Source organism: Podarcis erhardii, assembly GCF_964252035.2.
Source record: "Podarcis erhardii genome assembly, chromosome: 3".
NCBI lineage: Eukaryota > Metazoa > Chordata > Lepidosauria > Squamata > Lacertidae > Podarcis > Podarcis erhardii.
This window is the reverse complement of record NC_138507.1, coordinates 8,719,872-8,747,860: the sequence shown is the minus strand read 5'-3', so window position 1 is coordinate 8,747,860 and position 27,989 is coordinate 8,719,872. Positions and strand designations below refer to the sequence as shown.

At 44.7% G+C, this 27,989-nt stretch overlaps 1 protein-coding gene across 2 annotated transcripts in view; it reads left to right on the top strand.

Annotated features, from left to right (window-relative positions):
• Positions 1-27,989, top strand: part of COG6 (component of oligomeric golgi complex 6) — a 40,228-nt gene continuing 12,239 nt past the window's right edge. For both annotated transcript variants that reach the window (XR_014154876.1, XM_081855559.1), the window contains exons 1-16: positions 1-212; positions 2,079-2,222; positions 4,311-4,382; positions 6,097-6,155; positions 7,741-7,852; positions 8,945-9,027; positions 9,216-9,286; positions 11,472-11,565; positions 13,860-13,988; positions 14,080-14,171; positions 15,503-15,567; positions 16,452-16,543; positions 18,232-18,349; positions 22,106-22,237; positions 23,280-23,447; positions 27,725-27,832. Coding sequence is in view for 1 of the 2 variants with exons in the window: in XM_081855559.1 (XP_081711685.1) it covers positions 27-212; positions 2,079-2,222; positions 4,311-4,382; positions 6,097-6,155; positions 7,741-7,852; positions 8,945-9,027; positions 9,216-9,286; positions 11,472-11,565; positions 13,860-13,988; positions 14,080-14,171; positions 15,503-15,567; positions 16,452-16,543; positions 18,232-18,349; positions 22,106-22,237; positions 23,280-23,447; positions 27,725-27,832 (1,725 nt within the window). In the remaining variant the exon portion in view is untranslated. The remainder of the gene's footprint in view (positions 213-2,078; positions 2,223-4,310; positions 4,383-6,096; positions 6,156-7,740; positions 7,853-8,944; positions 9,028-9,215; positions 9,287-11,471; positions 11,566-13,859; positions 13,989-14,079; positions 14,172-15,502; positions 15,568-16,451; positions 16,544-18,231; positions 18,350-22,105; positions 22,238-23,279; positions 23,448-27,724; positions 27,833-27,989) is intronic.

Here is a 27,989-nt window from a genome sequence, read left to right as displayed (position 1 = left end):
GGGCAGGAGAGAGAGAGAGAGCCAAGATGGCGGCGGCGGCGGCTGAAGACCAGCAGCGGCCGCTGCAGCCGTTCGCGGCCGGGGCTGCTGCTTCGTCGGGGGGCGCTTCCTCCTCCTCCTCCTCCTCGCAAGGCTCGTCTGGAGGGCCCGGGTCCAACCCTCTCTGTCGCAAGCTCCGCAAAGTGCTGGAGACGCGCTTGGAGACGGACAAGGTGGGCGACCTGTTGCCGCGTCTGAGAAACCGGCACCGGCTTTGCGGATCAGAGCCGTAGGGAAGGCGTCGTTCGTGTGGCTTCTTTTCTCTAGGGTGGTTCTTTGCAAATGACTGGCTTAGTTGACGGATTCCCCTTTTCTTTTTCTTTTTTTCAAAAAAGATTTTTAATTAGGATTCTAAAGGTTACCAAAAAATAAGAGAAAATGCAAATGATCAAAAAAGAGGAAAGGGTAACAATGCATGGAATAAAAAGCACACATCATCATAAAAAAAAAGAAAATATAGAAAAAAGAAAGGGAAAATAAAACAAGACAAACCTTTACATCACTTATTTACATTCACTTATTTCCTTGGCCTCCTCACACCTCCCATTTTTGTATTCTAATTCAGTTAGATATTTCAGCAAATCCTTTCCAACTTTGTTTTTAACTTAATAGTTTATCTTAATATACTATAATATTGCATTCTCTTCTTTCACCAATTCATTTTTGCTTAATCCTTTATATCTTTTCTGCTAGAACCACATAAATTTTTTTTTCCCAACATCTTTCTAACATTCCTTAATTTTACAATATTTCTGAAGATAAACTTTAAATTTCTTCCACCGACTCTTCTCCTTGGTTTCGGATTCTGCCAGTCATCTCGGCCAGTTCCATATAGTCCATCACCTTCATCTGCCTTTCTTCCCGGGTGGGTAGATCTTGTGTTTTCCAATACTTTGTGATGAGTATTCTTGCTGCTGTTGTGGCGTACATAAAAAAAGTTCTATCCTCCTTTCGCACCAATTGGCCGACCCATAGGGAAGGCGTCGTTCGTGTGGTTTCTTTTCTCTAGGGTGGTTCTTTAAAAATGACTGGCTTAGTTGCCGGATTCCCCTTTTCTAGCTGGTTAGTGAACAACAGCGCAGCCCTAACCAGGTCTACTCAGAAGTAAGCCCCGTTGAGCTCAGCGGGGCTTACTCGCAGGCAATGAGGGGTTCAAATTATATTAAATTATAAATGAGACTTTTTTTTTTTTTAAGACTAGACATCACCATTGAAAAGGCAGGGAAATGTAATGAAGTAGAGAGGGATCCTTTTTCCCCACATGTGGTGGTCCTGTAAAGGAATCAGGGAATTCTGGGAAGTAATTTACAATGAATTAAAATGATTTAAAACAAAAAAAAAACCCCAGCCCAAGACAACCCTTTCGGGAACGGAAACAATAGAAGTCCCTAAAATACAAAAGCAAAATTATTATATGCCACCACTGTGGCTGGAATCTTATTGGCATGGAGAATGAATACGGTACCCACCAAGGAAGAGTGGCAGTTTAAAATGCTTGAATGAGCTGAATTGACAGGCGTTACTGAACTGACTGAATACATCGGGGTGTCCAAACTTTTTTCAAAGAGGGCCAGATTTGATGAAGTGAACATGTGACCAAAGTTGTTGACCTTTTTTAAAGGATTGAAGTTGTTGAGCTTTTTCATTTTTTATGATTTTACCCCAGGAAATAAACTGCCATGGGGCCAGGGGCAGGATTCAACCAACCCCTAGTTGAATGCAGCTCAAGCTGGACTGGTGCCCTAGAATTGGTCTTCACAATAGAGGACAGAGTTTAGCTTTACTTGCAAGTAATTAGTTGATTGAGTTGACTATGGAATAATTATATCAAGTTGATGTTTATATTCAAAAATATGTTGAGCATTTAATCTATATATTTGCTATTGTAAACTATATTGTAAAGATAGTTTAGCATTGTTAAAATGTGATTTATCTGGAAAACTGAAGATGTTTTCTGTGTCTTCTGATGTGTGTCTTTTTTTAAAAAGAAGTCCATTTTGTATATGAACTGTCAACATGATCTGTATATATTTTTATAGGAGATGTTAGAAGCGCTCAAGGCTCTTTCAGTCTTTTTTGTAGAAAATAGCCTGCGTACCAGAAGAAATTTACGCGGAGATATGGAACATCGTAGCTTAGCTATAAATGAAGAATTTGTCCACATCTTCAAGCAAGTGAAAGAGGTATGCCATTTTTATCCATTAATGCTCTAAATGTCCAACAGGAAGCTGATAGTCAAGGGCCACTGTAAACCCCTCTATATGTCCCTGAGGCAAATGACTGGCTGGTAATTCCATTGCTTGGTTCTCTTCCCCTCTACTGTACCTTCAAATCGGAACCAGTGAAGGTGGTGAAGGTCCTATGGTAGTGTCTGGAGGCGGTTGGAGGATGGATGGTGGCTAACAGATTGAGGTTGAATCATGACAAGACAGAAGTACTGTTTTTGGGGGACAGGGAGCGGGCAGGTGTTGAAGACTCCCTGGTCCTGAGTGGGGTAACTGTGCCCCTGAAGGACCAGGTGCGCAGCCTGGGAGTCATTCTGGACTCACAGCTGTCCATGGAGGCACAGGTTAATTCTGTGTCCAGGGCAGCTGTTTATCAGCTCCATCTGGTACGCAGGCTGAGACCCTACCTGCCCGCGGACTGTCTCGTCAGAGTGGTACATGCTCTGGTTATCTCTCGCTTGGACTACTGCAATGCGCTCTATGTGGGGCTACCTTTGAAGGTGACCTGGAAACTGCAATTAATCCAGAATGCGGCAACTAGACTGGTGACTTGGAGCGGCCACCGAGGCCATATAACACCAGTCTTGAAAGACCTACACTGGCTCCCAGTACGTTTCTGAGCACAATTCAAAGTGTTGGTGCTGACCTTGAAAGCCCTAAACGGCCTCGGTCCAGGATACTTGAAGGAGCGTCTCCACCTCCATCGTTCTGCCCGGACACTGAGGTCCAGCGCCGAGGGCCTTCTGGCGGTTCCCTCGCTGCGAGAAGCCAAGTTACAGGGAACCAGGCAGAGGGCCTTCTCGGTAGTGGTGCCCACCTTTGGAACGCCCTCTCACCAGTTGTCAAAGAGAAAAATAACTACCAAACTTTTAGAAGACGTCTAAAGGCAGCCCTGTTTAGGGAAGCTTTTAATGTTTAATAGGTTATTGTATTTTAGTGTTTTGTTGGAAACTGCCCAGAGTGGCTGGGGGGACCCAGCCAGATGGGTGGGGTATAAATAATAAATTATTATTATTATTATTACCTGGCTAATTTGTGGAGAGATAAAAGAAGCACACAAGATATCATGGGGAAACTGGATTAGACTTGGTTGTGGCTAAATATGTTTATGTTCAGAAAGCAAAAAACAACCACATTGGCCAAACAGGGAACTTGTTAAGACAATCTTGTTAAGAGTAAGATGAGAAGTAGAGTGTCTTGTTTCATGCATACACGTTGGGTTCTAGAAAAAATACTGACAGCTATCCTTTTCCTCCACTTTTCTCTATCAAGGGTTGCCTCTCTCACTGGGCACTCTCATTGGCCACAGTTCAACACCCGCTATGAGCATGTTCACAAAATCTATATAAAATACTACCAGATCTCCATTTGCCACCACAAAATTTCTTTAGATATTACTATTGCTGCCTGCTATCCTGTACTACAGACTTACATGGGAGACAGCTTCATTGAAGTCAATGAGTCTTACTCCTGAGTAGACGTGTATAGAGCAACACCATTAGTTGTATCTCTGGAACTATCCAGCACTTGTTGTTAAGCACGAATGCTAAAAGTGTGTACAGTGGTACCTCGGGTTACATATGCTTCAGGTTACATACGCTTCAGGTTACAGACTCTGCTTACCCAGAAATAGTACCTTGGGTTAAGAACTTTGCTTCAGGATGAGAACAGAAATTGCGCGGCAGCAGCAGGAGGCCCCATTAGCTAAAGTGGTGCTTCAGGTTAAGAACAGTTTTAGGTTAAGAACAAACCTCCAGAACGAATTAAGTTCTTAACCCGAGGTACCACTGTAATGCTTTCTTATACTGCTGCGCATCCAGTTTCTCCCAACGCTGAAAAACAAAATCTGGAGCTTCAGGGAGGAAGAATCATTGGATATTCTTATCAGTGACTGTATCATATAACAGTGAAGATTATGTTTGTTAGGGAAACTGTCTGATAGTTCTGGTGTTTCAGAAAATGGGGGGGGGGGGGAATGTGGAAAACGCAAATCTCAATATGAGTTCTAGTGTTTTAGGTTACTTGTCTGTTTCTGTGCTCTTTCAGGAACTTGAAAGCATAAATGAAGATGTGAAGTTTATGAGCAACTGCTGCCAGGACATGACCAATCACTTGAAGGTAAAGAATGGGTGTGTGTGCAGATGTGGTCATTTCTGGCACACTGGGACTTGGTAGTTTCAACAGCACAGTACTTTCCCCCTGTACAACACATAGAGATCACTTTTGATCCCAGTGTGAAGATTTCTTTTTTTACAGCCATAGGAATTCTAAGGCACAAAAGGATCCCCTGCATGAAAAGAGGTCCCCATTAATTTCTATGGCAAAAGAAGGTCTGTGTTTGGATCCCTTCACTGTTCAGGAATCTACTCCATCTAGTAAAATTAATAGGACATTTTGCATGCATAAGAGCTCTGTGTGCATGTTATTCTAAGCTTGTGTGTATGTAAATCACTCAGGTAACGTTTCTAAAACACTTTTCGTATGAATCATTATGATCAGTTTGATGGGATCATCAATATTGTTGTCAGGTTAACGGAGCGGATATGTTGTTGTTACATTTGCCACCTGTCATGAATGAGATTCCTACATTTCAGGGGGTTGGGCTAGATGACCACTGGCGTCCCTTCCAGCTGAACAACTCTATGATTTTTATCCCACCCTTCTTTAATGGGTTCCCTTTTTATTCACACAAGAATCCTGTGCGGTAGATTAGGCTCCGAAAGGGTGACTGATCCAAGTTCATGTCTTAACTGAAGAGTTGAACCTGCATCTCCACAAACCCAAACCAGCACTCTAGCACACTTGCTAGACTTCTGTATTGCACTGGGCCCTAGTTCTAGTATTAGGAAGACAGTACTAGGACTTGCCGATCAGAAGGTCGGCGGTTCGAATCCCCGCGACGGGGTGAGCTCCCGTTGTTTGGTCTCTGCTCCTGCCAACCTAGCAGTTCGAAAGCACGTCAAAGTGCAAGTAGATAAATAGGTACCGCTCCAGCGGGGAGGTAAATGGCATTTCTGTGCGCTGCTCTGGTTCGCCACATGACCCGGAAGCTGTACGCCAGCTCCCTCGGCCAATAAAGCAAGATGAGCGCCGCAACCCCAGAGTCGGCCATGACTGGACCTAATGGTCAGGGGTCCCTTTACCTTTACCTTACAGTAGACATGCAACTTAAGCACATTTACTTTGTGCACATTCACCTGCTTGGAAAAAAGGGGGTTAAGCAGGCATCCGGAAAAAGAAACTTTGACAATCCCACCTGCCATTGCACCCAGTGTGTTTTGACTATTCACCATTTTGCCTTTATGCACTATTTCTGGAATGAAACCACTGTGTATGTTGCGGGTCTACTGTATATAACAGGGGTCAGCAAACTTTTTCAGCAGGGGGCCAGTCCACTGTCCCTCAGACCTTGTGGGGGGCCGGACTATATTTTTTTTGGGGGGGGGAATGAACAAATTCCTGTGCCCCACAAATAAACCAGAGATGCATTTTAAATAAAAGGACACATTCTACTCATGTAAAAACACGCTGATTCCTGGACCTTCCGGATTTAGAAGGATTTAGAAGGTGATTGGGCCGGATCCGGCCCCCAGGCCTTAGTTTGCCTACCCATGGTATATAAATACAGAAAGTGCATCTATTGGGTTCTGCCTTTCTGCCAGGTTAAGAAAAATGTAGCTTTCTTTGTTTCTGAAACTTAACTGCCTTTCTGTTCACTGTTCTGCTGTGCTTAAATGACTTATAATTGGGTTGAAACAGAAAATGAAAAAGTAGAAATATACCTTAAGGCCTTAATGGGGTTTAACTGTAATTATTCTGGTCTGTACTCCAGGCAACCAAGGAGCAAACCCAGGATTTAATAGAAAAGACAACTAAGCTTCAAGCAGAGAAGTATGTATTTGCCCCTTTTGTTATATTTATGTCAAATTAGAATGCTTTTCTGGATTCTCCCACATTTGTGCAAAATGAAGTTACCTTAGGGCTACTTCCAGCAGTCATTTTTATTAAACTGTTCTTCAGATGTTTGCCACGGGATATGCATCTTTCCCTTTTTCTAACCACAGAAGTTTCAGAATGAGAGAATTTCGCATTAACTCACTTTGCATAATATTGTGCGAGCATTGAAAGGTCCTCCTAGTATAGTTTCTGAACTTTAAAGAAGTATGGTTCTTGGACTTTTCAGTTTCTCAATAAGAATGAATATCTGTTCATTACTATTTAAAGCAGACAAGATAAGTATCAGGCTATGTTCAGTAAACTCAGTTGCGCGATGTAATTTAAAACAAATTAGTTCAATAATTGAAATTGCCAAGAATGCAAAGAAGGGTAGCAAGTCATTTTTTTTGTTAGTGGCCCAACACCTAGCTTTTACTCACTGAGTACTGATATGTAAGTATAAAGCCGGTTAAATGACACTCAAGTAGCAGTTTCTTACAGATGCTTAATTTATTAAGTGGGTATTATTTTCCTGCTTGTTGTTATTGTTGGATGATTCAATGTGAATCACTGGGGCTACGTATTTAATACACTGAAGTGGCATAGATCGCTGGATGCCTTTCTTCAGTGGATTAAAATCCTATTTCCAGGGTGCTCTCTCCCCCCCCCCCGGTGTAAAAAGGTAAAGGACCCCTGACAGTTAAGTCCGGCCGCAAACGACTCTGGGGTTGCGGCGCTCATCTCGCTTTACTGGCTGAGGGAGCCAACGTTTGTCCTCAAACAGTTTTTTCTGGCCAGCATGACTAAGCCGCTTCTGGCGAAACCAGATGAATATTGTCTTCCCACCATCTTCCTGCAATGAAGAACCTCCATTGGATTATGGTGTCCTCTGTGGACAGACGTAGCTGTTCCTTTCACAGACTGGACGCTCTGGTTCCAACCCATTAATAAATTTCTTCTGATATTTCACTTCAAATATAGTTTCATTTACACTTCAACCTCTATTTTTTCTTTCTATCTATATATTCCGGGACGCGGGTGGCGCTGTGGGTTAAACCACAGAGCCTAGGACTTGCCGATCAGAAGGTCGGCGGTTCGAATCCCTGCGACGGGTGAGCTCCCGTTACTCGGTCCCTGCTCCTGCCAACCTAGCAGTTTGAAAGCACCTCAAAGTGCAAGTAGATAAATAGGTACCGCTCTGGTTTGAAGATAAACGGCGTTTCCGTGCGCTGCTCTGGTTCGCCAGAAGCGGCTTAGTCATGCTGGCCACATGACCCGGAAGCTGTACGCCGGCTCCCTCGGCCAATAAAGCGAGATGAGTGCCGCAACCCCAGAGTCGGCCACGACCGGACCTAATGGTCAGGGGTCCCTTTACCTTTACCTATCTATATATTCTATTTTGAAGTAGTGATGTATAAGGCTCATTCAAGACAATGGGAGTATGCCCCATAGAACTCATTGGGACTTACTTCCGAGTCGACACACATATATGACTGTGCTATAAGTACCCCATTTTCAAATTTCAACCTTTTAATTGCAGCCAAAGGTTAGAACTGAAAGCACAAATAGCAGGTGCTTTCATAGCAGAATTCCAGCTTTCTCCAGAAGAAATGAATGTCCTTCGAAGCACAAGAGATGGGCCTGTTACAGAGGTAAGTACTACATGCACAGCAATAATATTCTAGCTTTAGCACTTGAGATGGAATCATTCTATTCCACTTACCTTGTTCCTTTCATATTGTGCGTTTCCTATTTAAACCAAGACATTTTAAACCAAGACATTCACCAGCACTTTCATATTAAAACTCAATGGGCTAAGCATATTAATGCTGAAGTCTAAGTTAAGCATATTTGTTACTGAAGACTTGTGTTAATCAGTTATATATTGAAAAGGCCTGTCAAGCATTCTCTATATGCTAAGCCTTACTTCTTCGTTATGAGTTATAGGTTATGAGTTTTTAATTGCTTGTAGGTATATTTTTTGTGTTAGTCCCATAATTTTGTGTCTGCATGATTCCCTGTTCTACCGATAAAAAAATCAAAATACTATCATCCATTTACACACTCTTTCACACGTGCATGTTCACACACACACTCTTCTAGTCCTACAAATAAAAAGGAAGAAATAAATCTTCAAAAAGTGAAACTCCTGGCACACAATGGTTGTTGAGGTGTTTGACAAAGTTGTGGAGCTTTCTTTAGTTCTGCCCAAAGTTGTTGCACTTTTTTGGGGGTAAAATCTAAGAGAGAGAGGGGGGGGTGTGTGTGTGTTTCTGAGCTATTTTTAAATGAAATTTGTCAAAAATCTGGTCTATTGGCATGGGCTGCCATATGTCCGGTTTTCCTGGACATTTCAGTGATTTCCACCTGGACACTGTTTGCAAAGGCTGAGTACTGGCTGTGTTTGCGAAATTGCGGTTGTATGGCAAACCTGCTTCCTTGAAAGGATACAATATACTTAACTCATAGACCATGCCTAGTGGTTGTCTTTAAATGTAGGCAAAAACATACCTCGATGTGTATTTGGATAAATTATGTTTGGGATAGTGGGTGTGAAGTAAAACTCTTGTTTTAGTATTAATAATAGTATTGCATTGTTTAGCATTGAGATCTTGCCTATCCTTCCACTAGAAATTCCTTTAACTGCAAAGTTTGTGGCCTATAGTATAATGATCTGGCAATATTTCTGTGTGGACAGTTTGCTTTAATAAAATACCAGCGACTTTCAATCTTGCGTTTCCTAGGACTTTTTTAAGGTATTGGGGAGAGTAAAACAAATTCACAACGATGTCAAGATTCTTCTGCGCACAAACCAGCAGAGATCAGGGTGAGTTCTCACTGAACAACTACAAAACAATGGCTGAAGTAGTAGTCATCATTCAGTTTAAGCTGTATAAAGTGGGCTGTGAATATATTTGGAACGGGGAAATAGCTCTAAAGATTATTATGTGTTTAAAGATTTTTTTATTTTCATAAAACACTTTTTAAAAGCATTTACTTGTTTTCAATTTGCAGCCTAGAAATTATGGAACAGATGGCTTTGCTTCAAGAGACTGCTTATGAGCAGCTTTACCGATGGGCTCAAGGTACCTTAGTTTTTTGGGATAATGCTGTTTCTTGAAAAGATGCTTATTTAAAGAATGTTAGCAGTGCTTGATATTAACCACAAGGTGGCAGTCTTGGGACACCTACCAAATTCTATAGCCTCAAATTATTCATTACACTCATGTTTAATCCTGGGATTTTTTTTTTTTTTTGTTAATGTTTAAGATTAGCCAGTACTATTTGGTGCACCAAAATCATTATGGTTTATAGAAACATTTATTTTACTGTATTTATATATTGTTTTTCAGGAGGACCTTGCATGCATATAATTACATAGAATTATTAAAACAATAAGCACCAACAACTACACAATAAAACAAAACAGACAAATGGGAGGTCCTCGCTGCGGGATCACATTCACCCAGTGCTATACCAGCTGCACTGGCTCCCAGTGGAGTACAGGATCAGGTTTAAGGTGCTGGTTTTAACCTTTAAAGCCCAATATGGCCTAGGACCCTCGTACCTACAGGACCTGGTACGCCTCTCCTGGTACGCCCCACAGAGGACCTTACGGTCTTCAAACAAAAACATCCTGAAGGTCCCAGACCACAGAGAGGTTAGGCTGGCCTCAACCAGAGCCAGGGCTTTTTCAGCTGTGGCTCCAATCTGGTGGAACACTCTGTCACAAGAGACTAGGGACTTGACATCTTTCCTCAGGGCCTGCAAGACAGAGCTGTTCCACCAGGCCTTTGGCAATCCTCACAGAACTCTAGCCCAATGGTTGCCATTAATCTGATTTGAGCTGATTTTATAATGAAATGATTTTAGAATGTTGTATATTTTACTGTTACCCGCTCTGAGCCCGGCTTCGGCTGGGGAGGGCGGGATATAAATAAATAATAATAATAATAATAATAATAATAATAATTATTATTATTATTATTATTATTATTAAATGTTTGCAGTCAGCCAAGCAATGCCAACTGCACCGGTATTATCTCCTCTCGCCTATCTTTCAGCCACCCACCCCACCAAAGGAGTAGGTTAATTTTATAACAGGAATGTTTTAATAATAATAAAATTTATTACGGTCCCAGACCAGAGTCACATACCGTACTAAGCAAACATAAAACACAATAGAATTAAGTTTGAATTAACAATCGAATATGACAATAAACAATACGTATATGACAGCCATTAGAAATGTGGTTTAGGTCTTAGTTTCTAAAATATTATCTAGAGCTTGCATCTGAGGTCTTAGTCTTTGTAATAGCACAGCTTGTTTTATGGCAGCTGGAATGTTGGAATGTTTTAATGTTCTAATATTTTAAGCTCCCTTATTAGCCCCTAGGCATCCTGATCCAAGACCTGCTGATTTGGAAATAACCACTTATGTCTCAAAATGACAGCCCTGGGCAGGACTTAGGAGTTTAGTCTCCTAGGCCTTGAGATGACGAGTTTTTAAAACGCTGTATTTTTCGTCTATAAGACACACCCAACCATAAGACGCACCTAGTTTTAGAGGAGGAGAACAAGAAAAAAACATTCTCTCCCTCTTCAGCGAAGTGGCAGGAGAAACGGAAGGGGCTCTTCGCTGAAGGGGTGCTGCGCAGCTTTCCTTCTCTGCACAGCGCCCCTTCAGCGAAGCGGCAGGAGAAAAGGAGCCCTTTCCTCTTTGCTGAAGGGGCGCTGAGCAGCTTTCCCTCTCACACAGAGCCTTTTCAGCACTGAAGAGGTGCTGCGCAGAGAGGGAAAGCTGCACAGTGCCTCTCCAGCGGAGTGAAGCCAGAACAGCAAGAGGGATCGCTGCGCAGCGAAAGCAGTGATCCGTCTTGCTGTTCTGGCTTCTGGGATAGCCGTGCCAAGCCTCTTCAGGCTCTTTGCAATGCAAAGCCTCCTGAGCGCAGCGGGAGGAGCGCTCCTGCTGCGCTCAGGAGGCTTTGCGTGGCTATTGCTGAAGCCAGGAGAACAAGAGGGATCGGTGCACACCGATCCCTCTTGCTCTCCTGACTTCAGCGAAAGCTGCGCAGCCTGCACTCGCTCCATAAGACACACACACATTTCCCCTTACTTTTTAGGAGGGGAAAAGTGCGTCTTATAGAGCGAAAAATACGGTGAGCGTTTTAGTTACAAATAGGATTGCAACAACTTTCATTCATTATTTTTAGAACGCTGTAAAGATCAGAAACATTGCTTACTCTTGGCCTGATCTTTTCCTCTTTGCAGGCGAATGCAGAACTTTAACGCAAGAATCCTGTGACATTTCTCCAGTTCTAGCTCAAGCAATGGAAGCTTTGCAAGACAGGGCTGTTCTCTATAAGTATGTTGCCTATCTTCGTCGCAGAACATAATGTCACCAAGATTAATATTCTGGGGGCTTCATCCTTCTGACCACAAGCTAGCTTAAAAAGTTCATTCATTGTGGAATTGAATATTTCAAGGCATGGGACTTTCCACCACTCTACATCTTTTGTGCTAAAGATTTGGGATAACTACCTATCAAATCATAACAGGGAACTTCCTTATTGTTATGTTTATGTTATGTTATGTTATGTTATGTTATGTTATGTTATGTTATGACTTTCCTTTTTTCAGCAGCAGTTGACTAATTTTTAAGGAATGTTAGCAGTGCTTGATATTAACCAAAAGGTGGCAGCCTTGGAACACCTACCAAATTCTATAGTGGGCATAGGCAAACTCGGCCCTCCAGATGTTTTGGGACTACAACTCCCATCATCCCTAGCTAGCAGGACCAGTGGTCAGGGATGATGGGAGTTGTAGTCCCAAAACAGCTGGAGGGCCGAGTTTGCCTATGCCTGTTCTATAGCATCAACTTTCTTTTCGTTTAATGAAATGCCTTGCTGAAATACATCCTAATATTATTTCTACATTTTTATGTCTTTATAACACAAAGGCACAGTTCACATGTAACATCAGACTCTGATTTAGTGCTAGTTGGATGAACTTCAGCAAGATGAAGCAGAACATCAGATTCATGTACTCCGCTTGCCTTCTCTACCCCCCCTTGCCCCTGCCCCCCAAATAAAATAGCTGGGAGGAGAATCTCTGGAAAGTTAGGTTTCATTTTCAAGAATCTGAACTTAGCATTACATTCAAGGGATCCTGGTTTAAAGAATAATACAGTGGTGCCCCGCAAGACGAACACCTCGCAAGACGGAAAATCTGCTAGACGAAAGGGTTTTCCGTTTTGGAGGCGCTTCGCAAAACGAATTTCCCTATGGGCTTGCTTCGCAAGACGAAAATGTCTTGCGAGTTCCTGTGGGTTTTTTCCCCCTTTTCCCCCCTTTTCCTAAGCCGCTAAGCCGCTTATCAGCTGATCCGCAGATAAGCCGCTTAACAGCTGATCGCTAAATCCGCTAAACTGCTAATAGCGCTAATCCGCTAAGCTGTCAATGGGCTTGCTTCGCAAGACGAAAAAAACGCTATACGAAGAGCCTCACGGAACGGATTAATTTCGTCTTGCGAGGCACCACTGTACAGTGGTACCTCTGGTTACGTACTTAATTCGTTCCGGAGGTCCGTTCTTAACCTGAAACGGTTCTTAACCCCACTTTAGCTAATGGGGCCTCCTGCTGCTGCCGTGCCACCGGAGCACAATTTCTGTTCTCATCCTGATGCAAAGTTCTTAACCCGAGGTACTATTTCTGGGTTAGCGGAGTCTGTAACCTGAAGCGTCTGTAACCTGAAGCGTATGTAACCCGAGGTACCACTGTAGAATCGTAGCGCTGGAAGGGGCCCTGATGATTATCTGGTCCAACCCCCTGCAATGCAGGAATATGCAGCTTTCTGTTACGGGGATCAAACCTGCAACTTTGGCATTATCAGCACCACACCCTGACCAACTGCGCTATACCCCTGTTAGCAAACTTATTTTCATAATAAATCAGCTTCAAACCCATGGGTTTAAACAAGGATACCTGATAGAAACCTAATGCTAAACTGGTGTCAGGCAGGCTTAATTCGGCCCATGTGTTGCAGGCCCACCCCCTTAAAAAACCCTCTGCCACCAATATAATACAGTGGTACCTTGGTTTACGAATCCGTTCCGAAATTCCATTCTTAAACCAAAGCATTCTTAAACTAAGGCGTGTTTTCCTATAACAGCAGGGGACTCAATTTACAAATGGAACACACTCAACAGGAAGCGGAACATGTTCTGCTTCCAAGGCAAAGTTCACAAACCAAAACACCTACTTCTTGGTTTGCAGCGTTCTTAATTCGAGTTGTTCATAAACTAAGCTGTTCTTAAATCAAAGTACCACTGTAGTTGCTTATATTCCCGTATTTTCTAGCTTAGGTGGTCATTTCCCATCTGGAACCACAAATGATTAGCTCATCCACATAGAATTTATTCAGGGAACCTATTGTCTTTTGAAACAAACCACCAGATCCTGTGTTGGGAGGCTGAGGCATGGTACCGACCAATTTCACGCCGTGAAAAGTATTTTTGGAGCTCAAGTGGTGAATTATTCAGGCAGTTTATTTCTGTGCATAGCATACTTAACATTCCCATAAAGCAAGGCACCTTAATGACTGTAGTGGCAATATAAAGCACATGCATTTTAATAAAGCGCCTCTTCATTTCCACTGTAGATACACTCTTGATGAGTTTGCAACAGCCAGAAGAAGTGCTGTGGTCCGTGGTTTTATCGATGCTCTTACTAGAGGAGGTCCAGGAGGAACCCCCCGGCCTATCGAAATGCATTCCCACGATCCTCTGAGGTACGGCAGTCACGGAAGCGTACGTTGCATAGTGGTTTTGCTGCTAGAATAATCATTTAATGCAGCAGGATATTTTGGTTTTTGGTTTTAGATATGTAGGAGACATGTTGGCTTGGCTGCATCAGTCTACTGCTTCAGAAAAAGAGCATCTGGAAGCCCTGTTAAAACATATCACTACTGAAGGTATTGCTCAATTTCAGGAAATGTGTGTTTTAAATCAGTTTTTATTGGTTTTCATACATATATCATACATTATTCAACTTAACCGAACAATCGTTTTGTAAATTCCCCTCTCTCCCTTGACTTCCCTCCATTTCCATTTCTGGTTTGTTAAACCACTTGTTGCATTCTGCTGCTTATATATAGTAGTATTATCACATTGTTGTCTTTCTTGTTCTCTCTAATTACATTATGTATTTAAACCCTGCCAAAGAGTCCATACTTTTACATTGTTTCTGCAAACAAAAGGTTCCCATTCTTTTCCAAAGTCACTGTTATCTTTTTCACGCAGTTTATCTGTCAGTTTTGCTAATTCTGCATATTCCATCAACTTTTCATGCCATTGTTCTTTGAATGGTATTTCTCCCATCTTCCAGTTTTGTGCTATTAAAATTTTTGCTGCTGTTGTTGCATACATAAATACCATATTTTTCCGCTCCATAAGACGCACTTTCCCCCTCCTTAAAAGTAAGGGGAAATGTGTGTGCATCTTATGGAGCAAATTCAGGTGGGAGACTCTGCTCAGCGCTCCCTTTAAAGAGCCGCATGGAGTGTATGTGTGCGGTTCTTGGGGGCTTTTCCCCAGGAGGGAGGAGGGACTGACGGGCTGCCCTTCTCCCTCCTCGGGGAAATAATAAAATATGGGATGCATACAGGCTCTGCTCCCTTTAAAGAATTCCCCCCCCCCCGGCATTCCCCCTCTAAAAACTAGGTGCGTCTATGGAGCGAAAAATACGGTAGTGTCTTCAATTCTTTCCTCACATCTTGCCCTAAAATACCCAACAGAAAAGCTTCTGGTTTCTTTACAAATGTTATTTTAAACCTTTTTTTCAATTCGTTATACAGTAGATCATTTCCCAGTAATTTTTTACAATCTTACACTCCCACCACATAGGAAATGTGTGTTTGGAATCTCCAGGGAAAGATGTATGTGGCGATAAACACGTGCAATGTACTTTAGCAGATATTTGTTCTGTGTAATTGGGGTATGGGGGCATGGAGGGTTGTAAAAAAAGTGTTGGCAAGTCCAAGGTGTGCACAGAAAGATGTGGCAAGTAAGCAAGTTGGATTTGGGCGGTTTTACATACATAATCATTTTATTTGTGTACTGACTTTCCATAATTATAACCATCCTTAAGGCAGCTTATAGCACGAGGGGAAAATATACACAATTCTCACAGAATCTGTGACGTGTTCAAGTTGCCTAGATGTTCCTTTTTTCAAGGGAGTGTGTGGTTATGGGTAGCATGGTTGCTGAAATTCCTCTGAATAACTCTCACTATGTTTCCTTTCAGGAGTGGAAAAAAATATGCAAGAAGTGATTGGACACATCACAGAAGGCGTTTGCCGGCCTCTGAAGGTGGGTGGAGTGTGTTGGTTTATGTGTGCCCTTGGAATAGGTAAAGGTAAAGGGACCCCTGACCATTAGATCCAGTCGTGGCCGACTCTGCGGCTGCAGCACTCATCTCGCTTTATTGGCCAAGGGAGCCGGCGTACAGCTTCCGGGTCATGTGGCCAGCATGACTAAGCTGGTTCTGGTGAACCAGAGCAGCGCACGGAAACGCCGTTTACCTTCCCGCCGGAGCGGTACCTATTTATCTACTTGCACTTTGACGTGCTTTTGAACTGCTAGGTTGGCAGGAGTTGGGACCAAGCAACGGGAGCTCACCCCGTCGCGGGGATTCAAACCGCCGACCTTCTGGTTGGCAAGTCCTAGGCTCTGTGGTTTAACCCACAGCGCCACCTGCATCCCCATTGGAATAAGACTGCATTTATTAACAAGGTGCATTTTCCCATATAGTCCTATAAACAAAGAGTGGAAAAAGCAAGAAAAAGCAGGACAAAACTTGTTGGAAACTTGTCCGTTGTTCTCGTTAAATATTTCATCGAAACAATACTGGCTTCTTATTTCCCTAAATAATTTCGTCATGATGAATTTTCCAACCTCATTTGAAGCAAAACTTTTATCATTTCGTGCCTCAAGTTACTGGTCCCAGAAAAACAGCATGCTTAATGGGAGGGCCAAGACTGCAGCCCTGGCTTCCTGCTTCTGAATACTGGGATGGGGCAGGATGAGGGCATCAGCAGAACCAATCCAGCAGTTCTGCTGCCGCACCCATACCTCCCAACCCCCCAGCCCAGCCCTAATGTCTTACCTGCTTGAAGACAACATAGGTGTTGTCTTCATAATGGGATGTGAAAGAATTCTGCATAACTGATGTTTGTGTCAATCTGTTTTCTCAGGTTAGGATTGAACAGGTGATCGTAGCCGAACCAGGAGCAGTCCTGCTGTATAAAATTTCTAATCTTCTCAAATTTTACCACCACACCATCAGGTAAAGGGAAACAAAAGAGAAAAGCAAATTCCATGCTTTGCATTACAGTGTTTAGAATTTCAGAGCTGGTAGGGTTGGTTTTGCATTGAGCAGGAAAATAACAAATTCCTAGTACTGCTTTTAGTAAGTAAGAAATCTTTATTTTATTAAAAAGATAATCTCTGTACTATTTATAACTTGTATTTGGGAAAAAATATTCTGATATTATCACAACAATACCCTTTCGATGTGCTTTCAATTCACTTTGCTCCTTGTTTAAAATTACATCCCTGGACTCCTGGCCTCTTCAAGCAATGATCGTACCATTATGCTGAGCTTCCGAGGCAACTAGTCGGACCATAATTGGCCATTAGAAAAAGCATCCTTTTGCAAAACACTCAGCTTTGAAGTTGTCCTGCTTTTCCAGTTTTGCTGCAGAATTTCCAAAAGGAGAATAGAATCGCGTCAGTTCACTTTACTTCAAAGCCATGTATTCATTGATGAGAGCAAGTACATGTTCCACATTGTAAAGGACATTAAACCAGCTGTTCTACATAAGGGAAATAATTTATGGAACTCAATAATATCAGCATCTAGCAGAGCCATAGGAACCCTGGGCCCTCCATATGTTGTAAGATTGCAACTTCATTCAGCTCCAAGCGACATAGCCAGTAGTCAGGGATGATAGTAATAATCCAACAACATTTGGAAGGCTGCACGCTTCCCACTCCTCAGAGTTTGGTGGCCTCTTGCCTTTAAAGGTAAACTGGCCCCTGACCGTTAGGTCCAGTTGTGGATGACCCTGGGGTTGCGGTGCTCATCTCGCTTTATTGTCCGAGGGAGCCGACGTACAGCTTCCGTGTCAGGGAACTGACATCAGAGCGAGAGGTGAAGGCAAGGCTCCAAAACAATGCAGGAGAGGGGACCAGCAGGGGGGAAGGAATTCAGCGTAACACCAGTGGAGAAGAGAAGGAGATGGAGGATTTGTAGACAGGGCTCCAAGACCCTTCACCAGAGACTAGTGGGGAAAGCGCTGACACGCCTCTGCCTTCCCCTTACTTGCGCAGACGAGTTCCGCGCAGGGAAAGTAGGAGGAGACTTGGCGTCAAACAGCTCTTATGCTGGAAGAGGTTCAAGAAACGCCCACTGACGGATTCTGCAAGCGACTGACCGGTCACGGAGTGTGGGCTGTTAGCCAAGGCATGGTGAACCAAGCAATCTAACTGAAAATGAAGGCAACTTACGCACAAGTAACCCCTTACAACCATTACATTCCGGGTCATGTAGCCAGCATGACTAAGCTGCTTCTGGCGAACCAGAGCAGCACACGGAAACGCCGTTTACCTTCCCGCCGGAGCGGTACCTGTTTATCTACTTGCACTTTGACGTGCTTTTGAACTGCTAGGTTGGCAGGAGCAGGGACCGAGCAAGGGGAGCTCACCCCATCGCGGGGATTCGAACCACCAACCTTCAGATTGGCAAGCCCTAGGCTCTGGTTTAGACCACAGCGCCACCCGCGTCTCCTCTTGCCTTTAGAGAACACCTAAAAGCACCAGGCAATATATAGGTTTCTTATAGTTACTAGGTGCTACTTTTTCAGAAGGCATTTTGTAGCATTTTATTGGGCTAAATAGCTGGACTTTGATATTTGTCTGCTTTGGTTCTTGTGAAATTTCTTACTGCCTCTCTTTCTCTCTCCCAATTTCCAGTAATATTGTGGGGAACACCGCAGCCATGCTGTTAACTACAATGGAAGAGATGCATGTCTTGAGTAAAAAAATATTCTTCAACAGTTTGAGCCTCCATGCAAGCAAACTGATGGATAAGGTCTGTTTCAGTCAACTCCCCCTTCCCTACTTCTGCAGTTGTAGGTTCTGTAGCATTGTCAGCGGACCCTCTGTACAGTTATCAAGCTTGGAAGTCCAAATTCTGTACTATCGAAGTGATCGCCAACTTCACTGTTGGCTTTTGCATTTCATCTGTGCACCGTTGCCTTCTTAGCACCATGTGAAACTCCCTGGTCCTTCAGCGCCAAGTCTCGCCTATGCTGCTCACCAGACTTCTCTGCCCTTTCCTCGTTCTGCACCTTCCCCCTCCCACCGCCCAATGGCGTTTACTTCAGTGCCACCTCAAAACTGGCGCTTAAAGCCTTTTGCACTAAAAGAAGTGAAACGAGGCTACTGAGTGACAAACTTAGTATACTTTTCTAAGGAACACCTACCTGAAATGAACGCAGGTCAACAAATCAGTAAACTCACACCGCGTATATTTGCGTTGGGACGCTAAAGAGTAAAAGTTGCCAGTTATTCTCTAACTGCCACTACTTGGAGCTCATACCTTCTGGTGTAGTCTGTCACTGCTATGCCATGTTGACACTTGGGATCATAGTTGCTGTTACCACCATTGCTGATCCACAGTGGTCACTATGAAAATCCAGCAAGGTTTTTACAGCAGTGGTCTAGTGTGCAAGGTGTTTCTCAGTTCTGTCCTGGTGGTTCTGTCCTGGTGCGAGCACCAGAACTCAGGGCAGGAGGTAGGGAGAATCCTTTACCCTTTCGTAGTCCTCTGTTTTTGGCTCTGATACGCTAAAGAAATCTGAGTCGGTGTACTGGATTTCTTGCTACTTGCCCTCGTCCCTGCATGCACTCCCCGGCACCTGCTCCCTTTCTGAGGCATAACGACCATACTTTTCAATCCATAAGACACACCTGACCATAAGACACACCTAGTTTTTAGAGGAGGATAGGGGGAAAGCCCCGTTTTTGGGGGGATCAGCTCACAGTTGTGCAGCTTCTTTTGCAAAGGGGAAAAGCCCCGGTTTTTTGAGGATCAGCTCAAAGTTGTTGAGCTTACTTTGCAAAGGGAAAAAATCCTGTTTTTATGGGGTTCAACTCACAGTTCTGCATCTTTAGGAAAGGAAAGGGAGCTGTGTTTCCAGACAGATAATCAGCCAGTCACATGTCGCTGGGGAAACAAACAGCCTCCATCTGTAGAACATTCAACAGTGGAGGCCTGGGCAAGGGACCGGGGCCAGAAAGGGAGCCTGCAATTGACCACACATTCACTCCATAAGACACACAGACATTTCCCCTTTTTAGGAGGAAAAAAGTGTGTCTTATGGAGCGAAAAATAGGATATATTTAACTTGGTTCAGTTGTTAGTTGCTCCTTGTTGCTGAGGATCCTGGTGACCACCCACGAGCCTCTCAGAGTACAGTGTTTTCGTAGGGAGTCTCACGGCAGATCAGCCAATTTTAAGGAACGGTTTTCGGCTTGCAGTAGACACGTGTGTGGTGCACAATTCCACCAGGACAATTCCCCACATTAAAACATTGGCCAAGTGTGGCTCTTCACCAGTTCACGTGCATCTCCTCAGCTAAGAAATTCACACAGATTTTGTTGATGGACTGTTCAGGATAACAGAGCAGTTCTCATAGAATCATAGAATCATAGAATCATAGAATCATAGAATCCTAGAGTTGGAAGAGACCACAAGGGCCATCGAGTCCAACCCCCTGCCAAGCAGGAAACACCATCAGAGCACTCCTGACATATGGTTGTCAAGCCTCTGCTTAAAGACCTCCAAAGAAGGAGACTCCACCACACTCCTTGGCAGCAAATTCCACTGTCGAACAGCTCTTACTGTCAGGAAGTTCTTCCTAATGTTTAGGTGGAATCTTCTTTCTTGTAGTTTGGATCCATTGCTCCGTGTCCGCTTCTCTGGAGCAGCAGAAAACAACCTTTCTCCCTCCTCTATGTGACATCCTTTTATATATTTGAACATGGCTTCTCCAGGCTAAACATGCCCAGCTCCCTTAGCCGTTCCTCATAAGGCATCGTTTCCAGGCCTTTGACCATTTTGGTTGCCCTCCTCTGGACACGTTCCAGTTTGTCCGTGTCCTTCTTGAACTGTGGTGCCCAGAACTGGACACAGTACTCCAGGTGAGGTCTGACCAGAGCAGAATACAGTGGCACTATTACTTCCCTTGATCTAGATGCTATACTCCTATTGATGCAGCCCAGAATTGCATTGGCTTTTTTAGCTGCCGCGTCACACTGTTGGCTCATGTCAAGTTTGTGGTCAACCAAGACTCCTAGATCCTTTTCACATGTACTGCTCTCAAGCCAGGTGTCCCCCATCTTGTATTTGTGCCTCTCATTTTTTTTTGCCCAAGTGCAATACTTTACATTTCTCCCTGTTAAAATTCATCTTGTTTGTTTTGGCCCAGTTCTCTAATCTGTCAAGGTCGTTTTGAAGTGTGATCCTGTCCTCTGGGGTGTTAGCCACCCCTCCCAGTTTGGTGTCATCTGCAAATTTGATCAGGATGCCCTTGAGCCCATCATCCAAGTCGTTGATAAAGATGTTGAATAAGACCGGGCCCAAGACAGAACCCTGTGGCACCCCACTAGTCACTCTTCTCCAGGATAAAGAGGAACCATTGATGAGCACCCTTTGGGTTCGGTCAGTCAGCCAGTTACAAATCCACTGAGTGGTAGCATAGTCAAGACCGCATTTTACCAGCTTCTTTACAAGAATATCATGGGGCACCTTGTCAAATGCCTTGCTGAGATCAAGGTAGGCTACATCCACTGCGTTCCCTTCATCTACCAGGCTTGTAATTCTGTCAAAAAACGAGATCAGGTTAGTCTGACATGACTTATTGTACTCTCCCAGCATCTGAAAGTAAGGTTGAACAAACACCCTTTGAACAAACAAGACCCTTTTCTTGGCTGAAAAAAAGAAGAGGAAGATCTTTGCTGGTGGTAAACAATGCAAAGGGATTAGGTTGTAACAGAGCTGTGGGAGGCAGAGGGGCTGGATGTGGCTCTCGCCCCCTTGAAGGGATGCCACCATGGGATGGACAGACATCTGATACATGGTATAATTCACTGATGTGCTTCCTATATGTTGCCAGGCCCACAACATGCCTTTGAGTTTCCAAGCTCGTTACATAGCAGGATTCATGATGCTCATTTTAAATCAATCAATCAATCAATCAATCAATCATCTGTCCATCCAGTTAGGACTTTCATGTGCATGCACACTTCTTCAGATACACTGAAACAGAAGTCACCAGACCCTTATGTATTGTGGGACGGTGGGGTTGGGTTTTTCTCAGAAGGGTAGTACAGTGGTACCTCAAGTTAAGTACTTAATTCGTTCCGGAGGTCCGTTCTGAACCTGAAACTGTTCTTAACCTGAAGCACCACTTTAGCTAATGGGGCCTCCCACTGCCGCTGCGCCGCTGGAGCACGATTTCTGTTCTCATCCTGAAGCAAAGTTCTTAACCTGAAGCACTATTTCTGGGTTAGCAGAGTCTGTAACCTGAAGTGTATGTAACCTGAAGCGTATGTAACCTGAGGTACTACTGTAGGAGATTGGTTGATTGACTCAATGGGTATTGTAAACCTGTTGACAACTGTTAACGACTGCAATTAGTCCTACAGGAAAAAGCAGGGGATAATATGCAGATGACCAAAAATAGCTTTAGCATATGTAATGAGACAAGAATCCAATATCTCTATTCAGACCAGGTCTCTCCGTAGTTTTCAGTTTAGTAATAAGTTGTAATTTGTTTTGTAGGTTGAACTGCCGCCTGCAGATCTTGGCCCAAGCTCTGCACTGACTCAGACCCTTGCTCTGCTGCGGGAGGTTCTAGCATCGCACGACTCTTGCGTCATTCCTTTGGATACCCGCCAAGCTGACTTTGGGCAGGTAAAATTGGTTGAAATTGTATAGGAGGGAAGGGCTTTGGGGGGATGGGATGACAGAAACCGTGATTCAGACAATTAAGTTCCATGCTAGGTTTCCCAATGGAAAAAGAGGAGAAATGCTGCTGGATCCGTGGCAATTTCTAATTATAGCAGAAGTGGAATTATTTTGCGTTGATCAGGATCAAGAATAGCCAGTGGTGAGCAGCTCATGCAGTTGTGTCTGGGGCTCTTCTGTGAGAGAAAACATTGTTTTATGTTTGGCAGCAGAGATGTCTAACAGTGTCACATGGGTAGATCATGTGACCTAGCCCCCACCTCACCTCGTTGAGTGCTGAAGACTCCTCCTCTCTCAATTATTCTCTGTTTTTGCCCAGGGCAGGTTTCTTCTCCTTGCTGGCTATCCCTTGACCTCAGGCCTTACCTTTTCCTGTTTACCTCATTTTAAGCGCCATCTTCGCTGTTTCTCTTCTGTTTAAACAACAGCGATGAGCAGTCTCAGCTTTATTCTGTGGCCCTATGACGTGATCCTGAGCTTGGATGTCCACTACGCAAGGCACCCTAGACAGTTGCTTGTTGCATGTTGCATTGAAAACCTCCAAGAGAGGGAGCTGCAGCCTGCTCTGTTGCTGTGCTGCTCCTGATAGGAAGCTGTTGGAACGTTTTTATTTAAATGTCCAGCCTCCTTGTAATTCGAACCTGCCTTTTTCTCAGAGCAAGGTTTGGACATCATAAGCAAGCATCACCAATTGCCTAAGCTGTTGCGTCTGCATTGGGCTTGCAGTGACTTGCGCAACTTCCCTGCGCAACATCCTTTTCAGACTTTTAACAAGCCAGCTGACTGTGCGGTAGACAGCGCAAGTGGCTGGCAATGCTTCTTTGTAGCACCTGAAGCTCCTTTCGGAGGCAAATGCCATCCCCCCCGTTTCATAGAATCATAGAATCATTTCAGCATCAATCCTCCGCTTTGGGAGATGTAGAGAAAGGGGAACGGACAAGAATTCTCACCAGTTACAGCATTTTTTGCATGCTCTTTTCCCCGTTAGGTTCTCTCTTGTGTGCTGGATCCCCTGTTGCAGATGTGTACCGTGTCTGCCAGTAACTTGGGGTCTGCTGACATGGCAACCTTCATGGTGAATTCGCTTCATATGATGAAGACAACGCTGGCTCTCTTTGAATTCACAGATAAACGTCTAGAAATGTTACAGTACCAGGTAAACGTCCAGTCAACCTCCCGATGTTTTCTTTGCTATCAAACATTAACAGGGAATGCCGTATGTTTCTGTGTATTAGACAAGGTTTTTTGACTCAAAGATCATGTCAAAAAACTGGGGTTGTCCAATACAGTGGTACCTCAGGTTACATACGCTTCAGGTTACAGACTCCGCTAACCCAGGAATAGTGCTTCAGGTTAAGAACTTTGCTTCAGGATGAGAACAGAAATCATGCGGCGGTGCTATTGATGCAGCGGGAGGCCCCATTAGCTAAAGTGGTTCTTCAGGTTAAGAACAGTTTCAGGTTAAGTACGGACCTCCGGAACGAATTAAGTACTTAACCTGAGGTACCACTGTACACGGATAGTGGCAGGAGCGCAACTTACCCCGATGCCGCAGCGAGCGGGAAACACTCCCTAGATCATTTCCCACACGCAGCGGCATGGAGGAAGTTGCGCTCTCACCAACTGGCTGGCTGGGGGGAGCGCAACTTCCCCTGACCTAGGCAGTGTTTCCTGCCTGCGGGGGGGGGGGGGCGGGGAAAAGCTCAACAACTTTGGTCCATCTCCCCTCATTTTCTTAAAACTGAGTTGCTAAAAATAGGGGGGGGGGGCTTATACATGGGAGCGTCTTATAGATGGAAAAATGCGGTAAATGTGAAACAAGCTCCTCAAAATGTGTGTATCTTCATAGCTTTGTATGTAAAGTCAACATACAGATGTGTACAACCACAGAAATGTAATTTACGGAAAGCTAAGACAAAACAGAGGGACGTGGGTGGCGCTATGGTCTAAACCACTGAGCCTTGGGCTTGCCGATCAGAAGGTCGGCGGTTCGAATCCCCGCAACGGGGTGAGCTCCTGTTGCTTGGTCCCTGCTCCTGCCAACCTAGCAGTTCGAAAGCACGTCAGAGTGCAAGTAGCTAAATAGGTACTGCTCTGGCGGGAAGGTAAACGGCGTTTCCGTGTGCTGCTCTGGTTCGCAAGAAGTGGCTTAGTCATGCTAGCCACATGACCCGGAAGTTGTACGCCGGCTCCCTCGGCCAATAAAGCGAGATGAGTGCCGCAACCCCAGAGTCGGTCACGACTGGACCTAATGGTCAGGGGTCCCTTTACCTTTTAAGACAAAACAGCAGTAGTGAAGCAGGTAATTGCTTCACCCATGCCCTGCATCACGAACTATTTTTTTTTCCTTACACAAAGGAAAGAAACACATACAAACTACGTATATTTTTCCTCTGTGTTAGAATCTTTATTTTTAAATGTCCTCCCTCTTAATGTTAGGGTTAGCTGATTTTTTGCATTTCCTAGGTTTTTCTAATAAAGTCCTGATGAGGCACGGATCCAGTGGAGCTTAGCAAAATGATAGACAGGTACAATTATCGTATTTTTCGCTCCATAAGACGCACCTTTCCCCTCCTAAAAAGTAAGGGGAAATGTGTGTGCGTCTTATGGGGCGAATGCAGGAGGGAGACAGGCGGGAAAAGCCCCCAAGAGCCGCACACACGCTCTGCACAGCTTTTGCGGGCTTCCCCCACCTCGTAGAAAAGCCCGCAAGAGCCGTGCTCCCTTTAAAGAGTGTGCGGCTCTTGCAGGCTTTTGCAGGAGGTGGAGGAATTCCCATCACCACATAGAAAAGCCTGCAAGAGCCATGTGCTCTTTAAAGAGCCTAGCGTGTGTGCGGCTCTTGGGCTTTTCTCCGAGGAGGGAGAAGGGACTGACACGGCCAGTCAGTCCCTTCTCCCTCCTCAGGGAAAAGCCCCCAAGAGTTGCGCACCCCTTAAAGAGCACGCAGCTCTTGCTTGCTTTTGTGGGAGGTGGGGGAAAGGACAGAGGGCAGCCCCTCAGTCCCTTCCCCCAGCTCCCGGAAAAGCCCCCAAGAGCCGCACTCCCTTTCCCGAGCCGCATGGAGCGTGTGTGTGGCTCTTGGGGGCTTCCCCCCCGAGGAGGCAGAAGGGCAGCTTGTCAGTGAAGGGCTGCCCTTCTTCCTCCTCAGGGAAAAGCCCCCAAGAGCCACACACACACTCCACGCAGCTCGGGAAAGGGAGCACTGAGCAGAGCTTGGGATGCATACAGGCTGTGCTCAGCGCTCCCTTAAAAAAATTTTTTTTGCTTGCATTCCCCCTCTAAAAGCTAGGTGCATCTTATGGCCAGGTGCGTCTTATGGAGTGAAAAATACGGTAGGCATCATCGTTCAGGGCTGAGAAGTGATGCTTGAGTTGCAGAGTTCACCAGACTATCTTCGCCAAATCCTATTTATAGCAGCTGCCCCTGCTGGAGCCTTGATACGCTTTGTTTCAATGGTCAATGCATGTTATGGATGAACAAACGGAGTGAGACGCCGTTAACCAAATGCACCCTTATTGTGAAAGTGGATTGGATGGATTAGTCTCAGTACTGTTCCCAAATTCCATCCTTTTTGGGAGATGATACTCCTGTTCAAAATCTGAGTGAGGTTATTTTTATTTATTTCATTAAATTCGTAGTACAGCACTTGATTGTAAAAAACAAACAAATCTCAAAAGCAGTTTACAAAAGATAAAACAAGAAAATCAAGAAATATTTACTATCGTACTAAAATGCGAAAACAGATCAAAATTATCAAATGGGTATGTATGGTTCTGGAGGTGGATTATGCCCATACAGGGGGGGAAAGGTGATGTATGTGCCAGTCCTCTATCTGTTTGCAGCTCATCACAAAATAAATCCTATTTGGCCTACTTTGCATATAACTGTAAGCCAAAACATGGCTTAGCAGCAAGGGTCAGCAAACCTTTTCAGCAGGGGCCGGTCCACTGTCCCTCAGACCTTTTGAAACAGAAAAATGACCAAATTCCTGTTCTCCACATATAACCAAGAGATGCATTTTAAATAAAAGCACATATTCTACTCATGTAAAAACACGCTGATTCCCGGACTGTCCACAGGCCGGATTTAGAAGGCAATTGGGCCGGATCCAGCCCCCGGGCCTTAGTTTGCCTACCCATGGCTTAGCACAACAATCATGGGCTCCAACTGAGGAGATTGCAGCTTCTTTAACTCCTCCCTGGTCATTTTGAAACCATGCTACACCGAGCCTAAACCATTGGATTTTCATCCAGATCTGGGCTCATGGCTTGACTCTTTCCAGACAAACCGTGAGCTGTAGCCAAGCTTTACCATATGGTTGACAACCTGTGGTTTGTCCGGGAGAGCTGAACCATGAGTCGGGGGGGGGGGTTGTTTGGCTTTTTGCCTTGGGGGCAATCCAGACCCCTGGCCAGCAGTGGCAGAACTTAATGGAGCATCACAGCCCTACCACTTGCACTAACCAGGTTGGGAGGGCAGGGGTGTGTGGCAACGCATTTTTACTACGTTTGTTTCAGATCCAGGACCTTTCTTTTTCCACCCCATTTTTCCTCCAGCAGTAGCTCCCATCCACCTCTCGGTTGTGAATATGTATTGGAGCATTCACTGCTCTGACTCCCCAGTGGGCAGCAGCCACTCACACCAGCCAATGAAAGCTGGTTCATCTGTTTAGGGGCAGATGGAGGGAAACCTCTGTTTCTTCCAAATCTTTAGCATGGTGGATCAAGTTACAGTGGACCCTCCGGACAGCGGCGTAGCGTGGGTTGTCAGCACCCGGGGCATGGCAAGTAATTTGCGCCCCCTAACCCGGGGCAAGGCAAGTAATTTGCGCCCCCTAACCCCTAACCTGCCGCCGCTGCCAGCTTCTTCTTGCTGCTGCCTGGGCTGCTGCCCTGGGGCTCTGCTACAGCCTGCGCCCAAGGCTCTTCGGCGACTCCGGAGGCAGCAAGCGCGCCCCCCCAGATGTTGCGCCCGGTGCAGCCGGTCCCCCCTGCACCCCCCACGCTACGCCACTGCCTCCGGATACAAACTTAATTCATTCCGAGAGTCCTTGCGTACCCCGAAAAGTCCGCAACATGAGGCGCCGCTTCTGCGCATGTGCGCGGCGTGACAGAGCCCTTCTGTGCGCAGCACGCAGAGTGCTTCTGTGCATGCATGCACGGCGAAACCCGGAAGTATACACATTTCCGGGTTTGACGCATTCACATCCCAAAAGTTTTGTTATCTGAAGGTAACATAACCAAGGGACTACTGTATTATTATTATTATTATTGGCCCATAAGTAATGCGCTTTAAATGCACTTAATTTCGTAACATAGTCAAAATGCTTCCGTTGCTTCAGTGACTTTTCTTCCTTATTGCTTTTGCTGACAAGCCGTTTCTTCAGTTATCATTCCGATAAGTAAGAAATGTCTTCCTTCCATCTTTTAGATTGAAGCGCACTTGGATACCCTTATAAATGAGCAAGCTTCCTATGTATTGAATAGAGTGGGCCTGAGTTACATCTATAACATTGTACAGCAGCACAAACCAGAGCAGGTAAGCAATAATTTTGGGGAGAAATGAATATAGTCCACTTCTGTTCCAAACTGTGAGTAAATAAAACTGTTGTGGTGCAACGGAGCCCAATTTGAGAAGAGCGTTTACCATGGCCCGTTTCCATTCTATACCCACGGCCTTCCGGCAGGGGATTTAT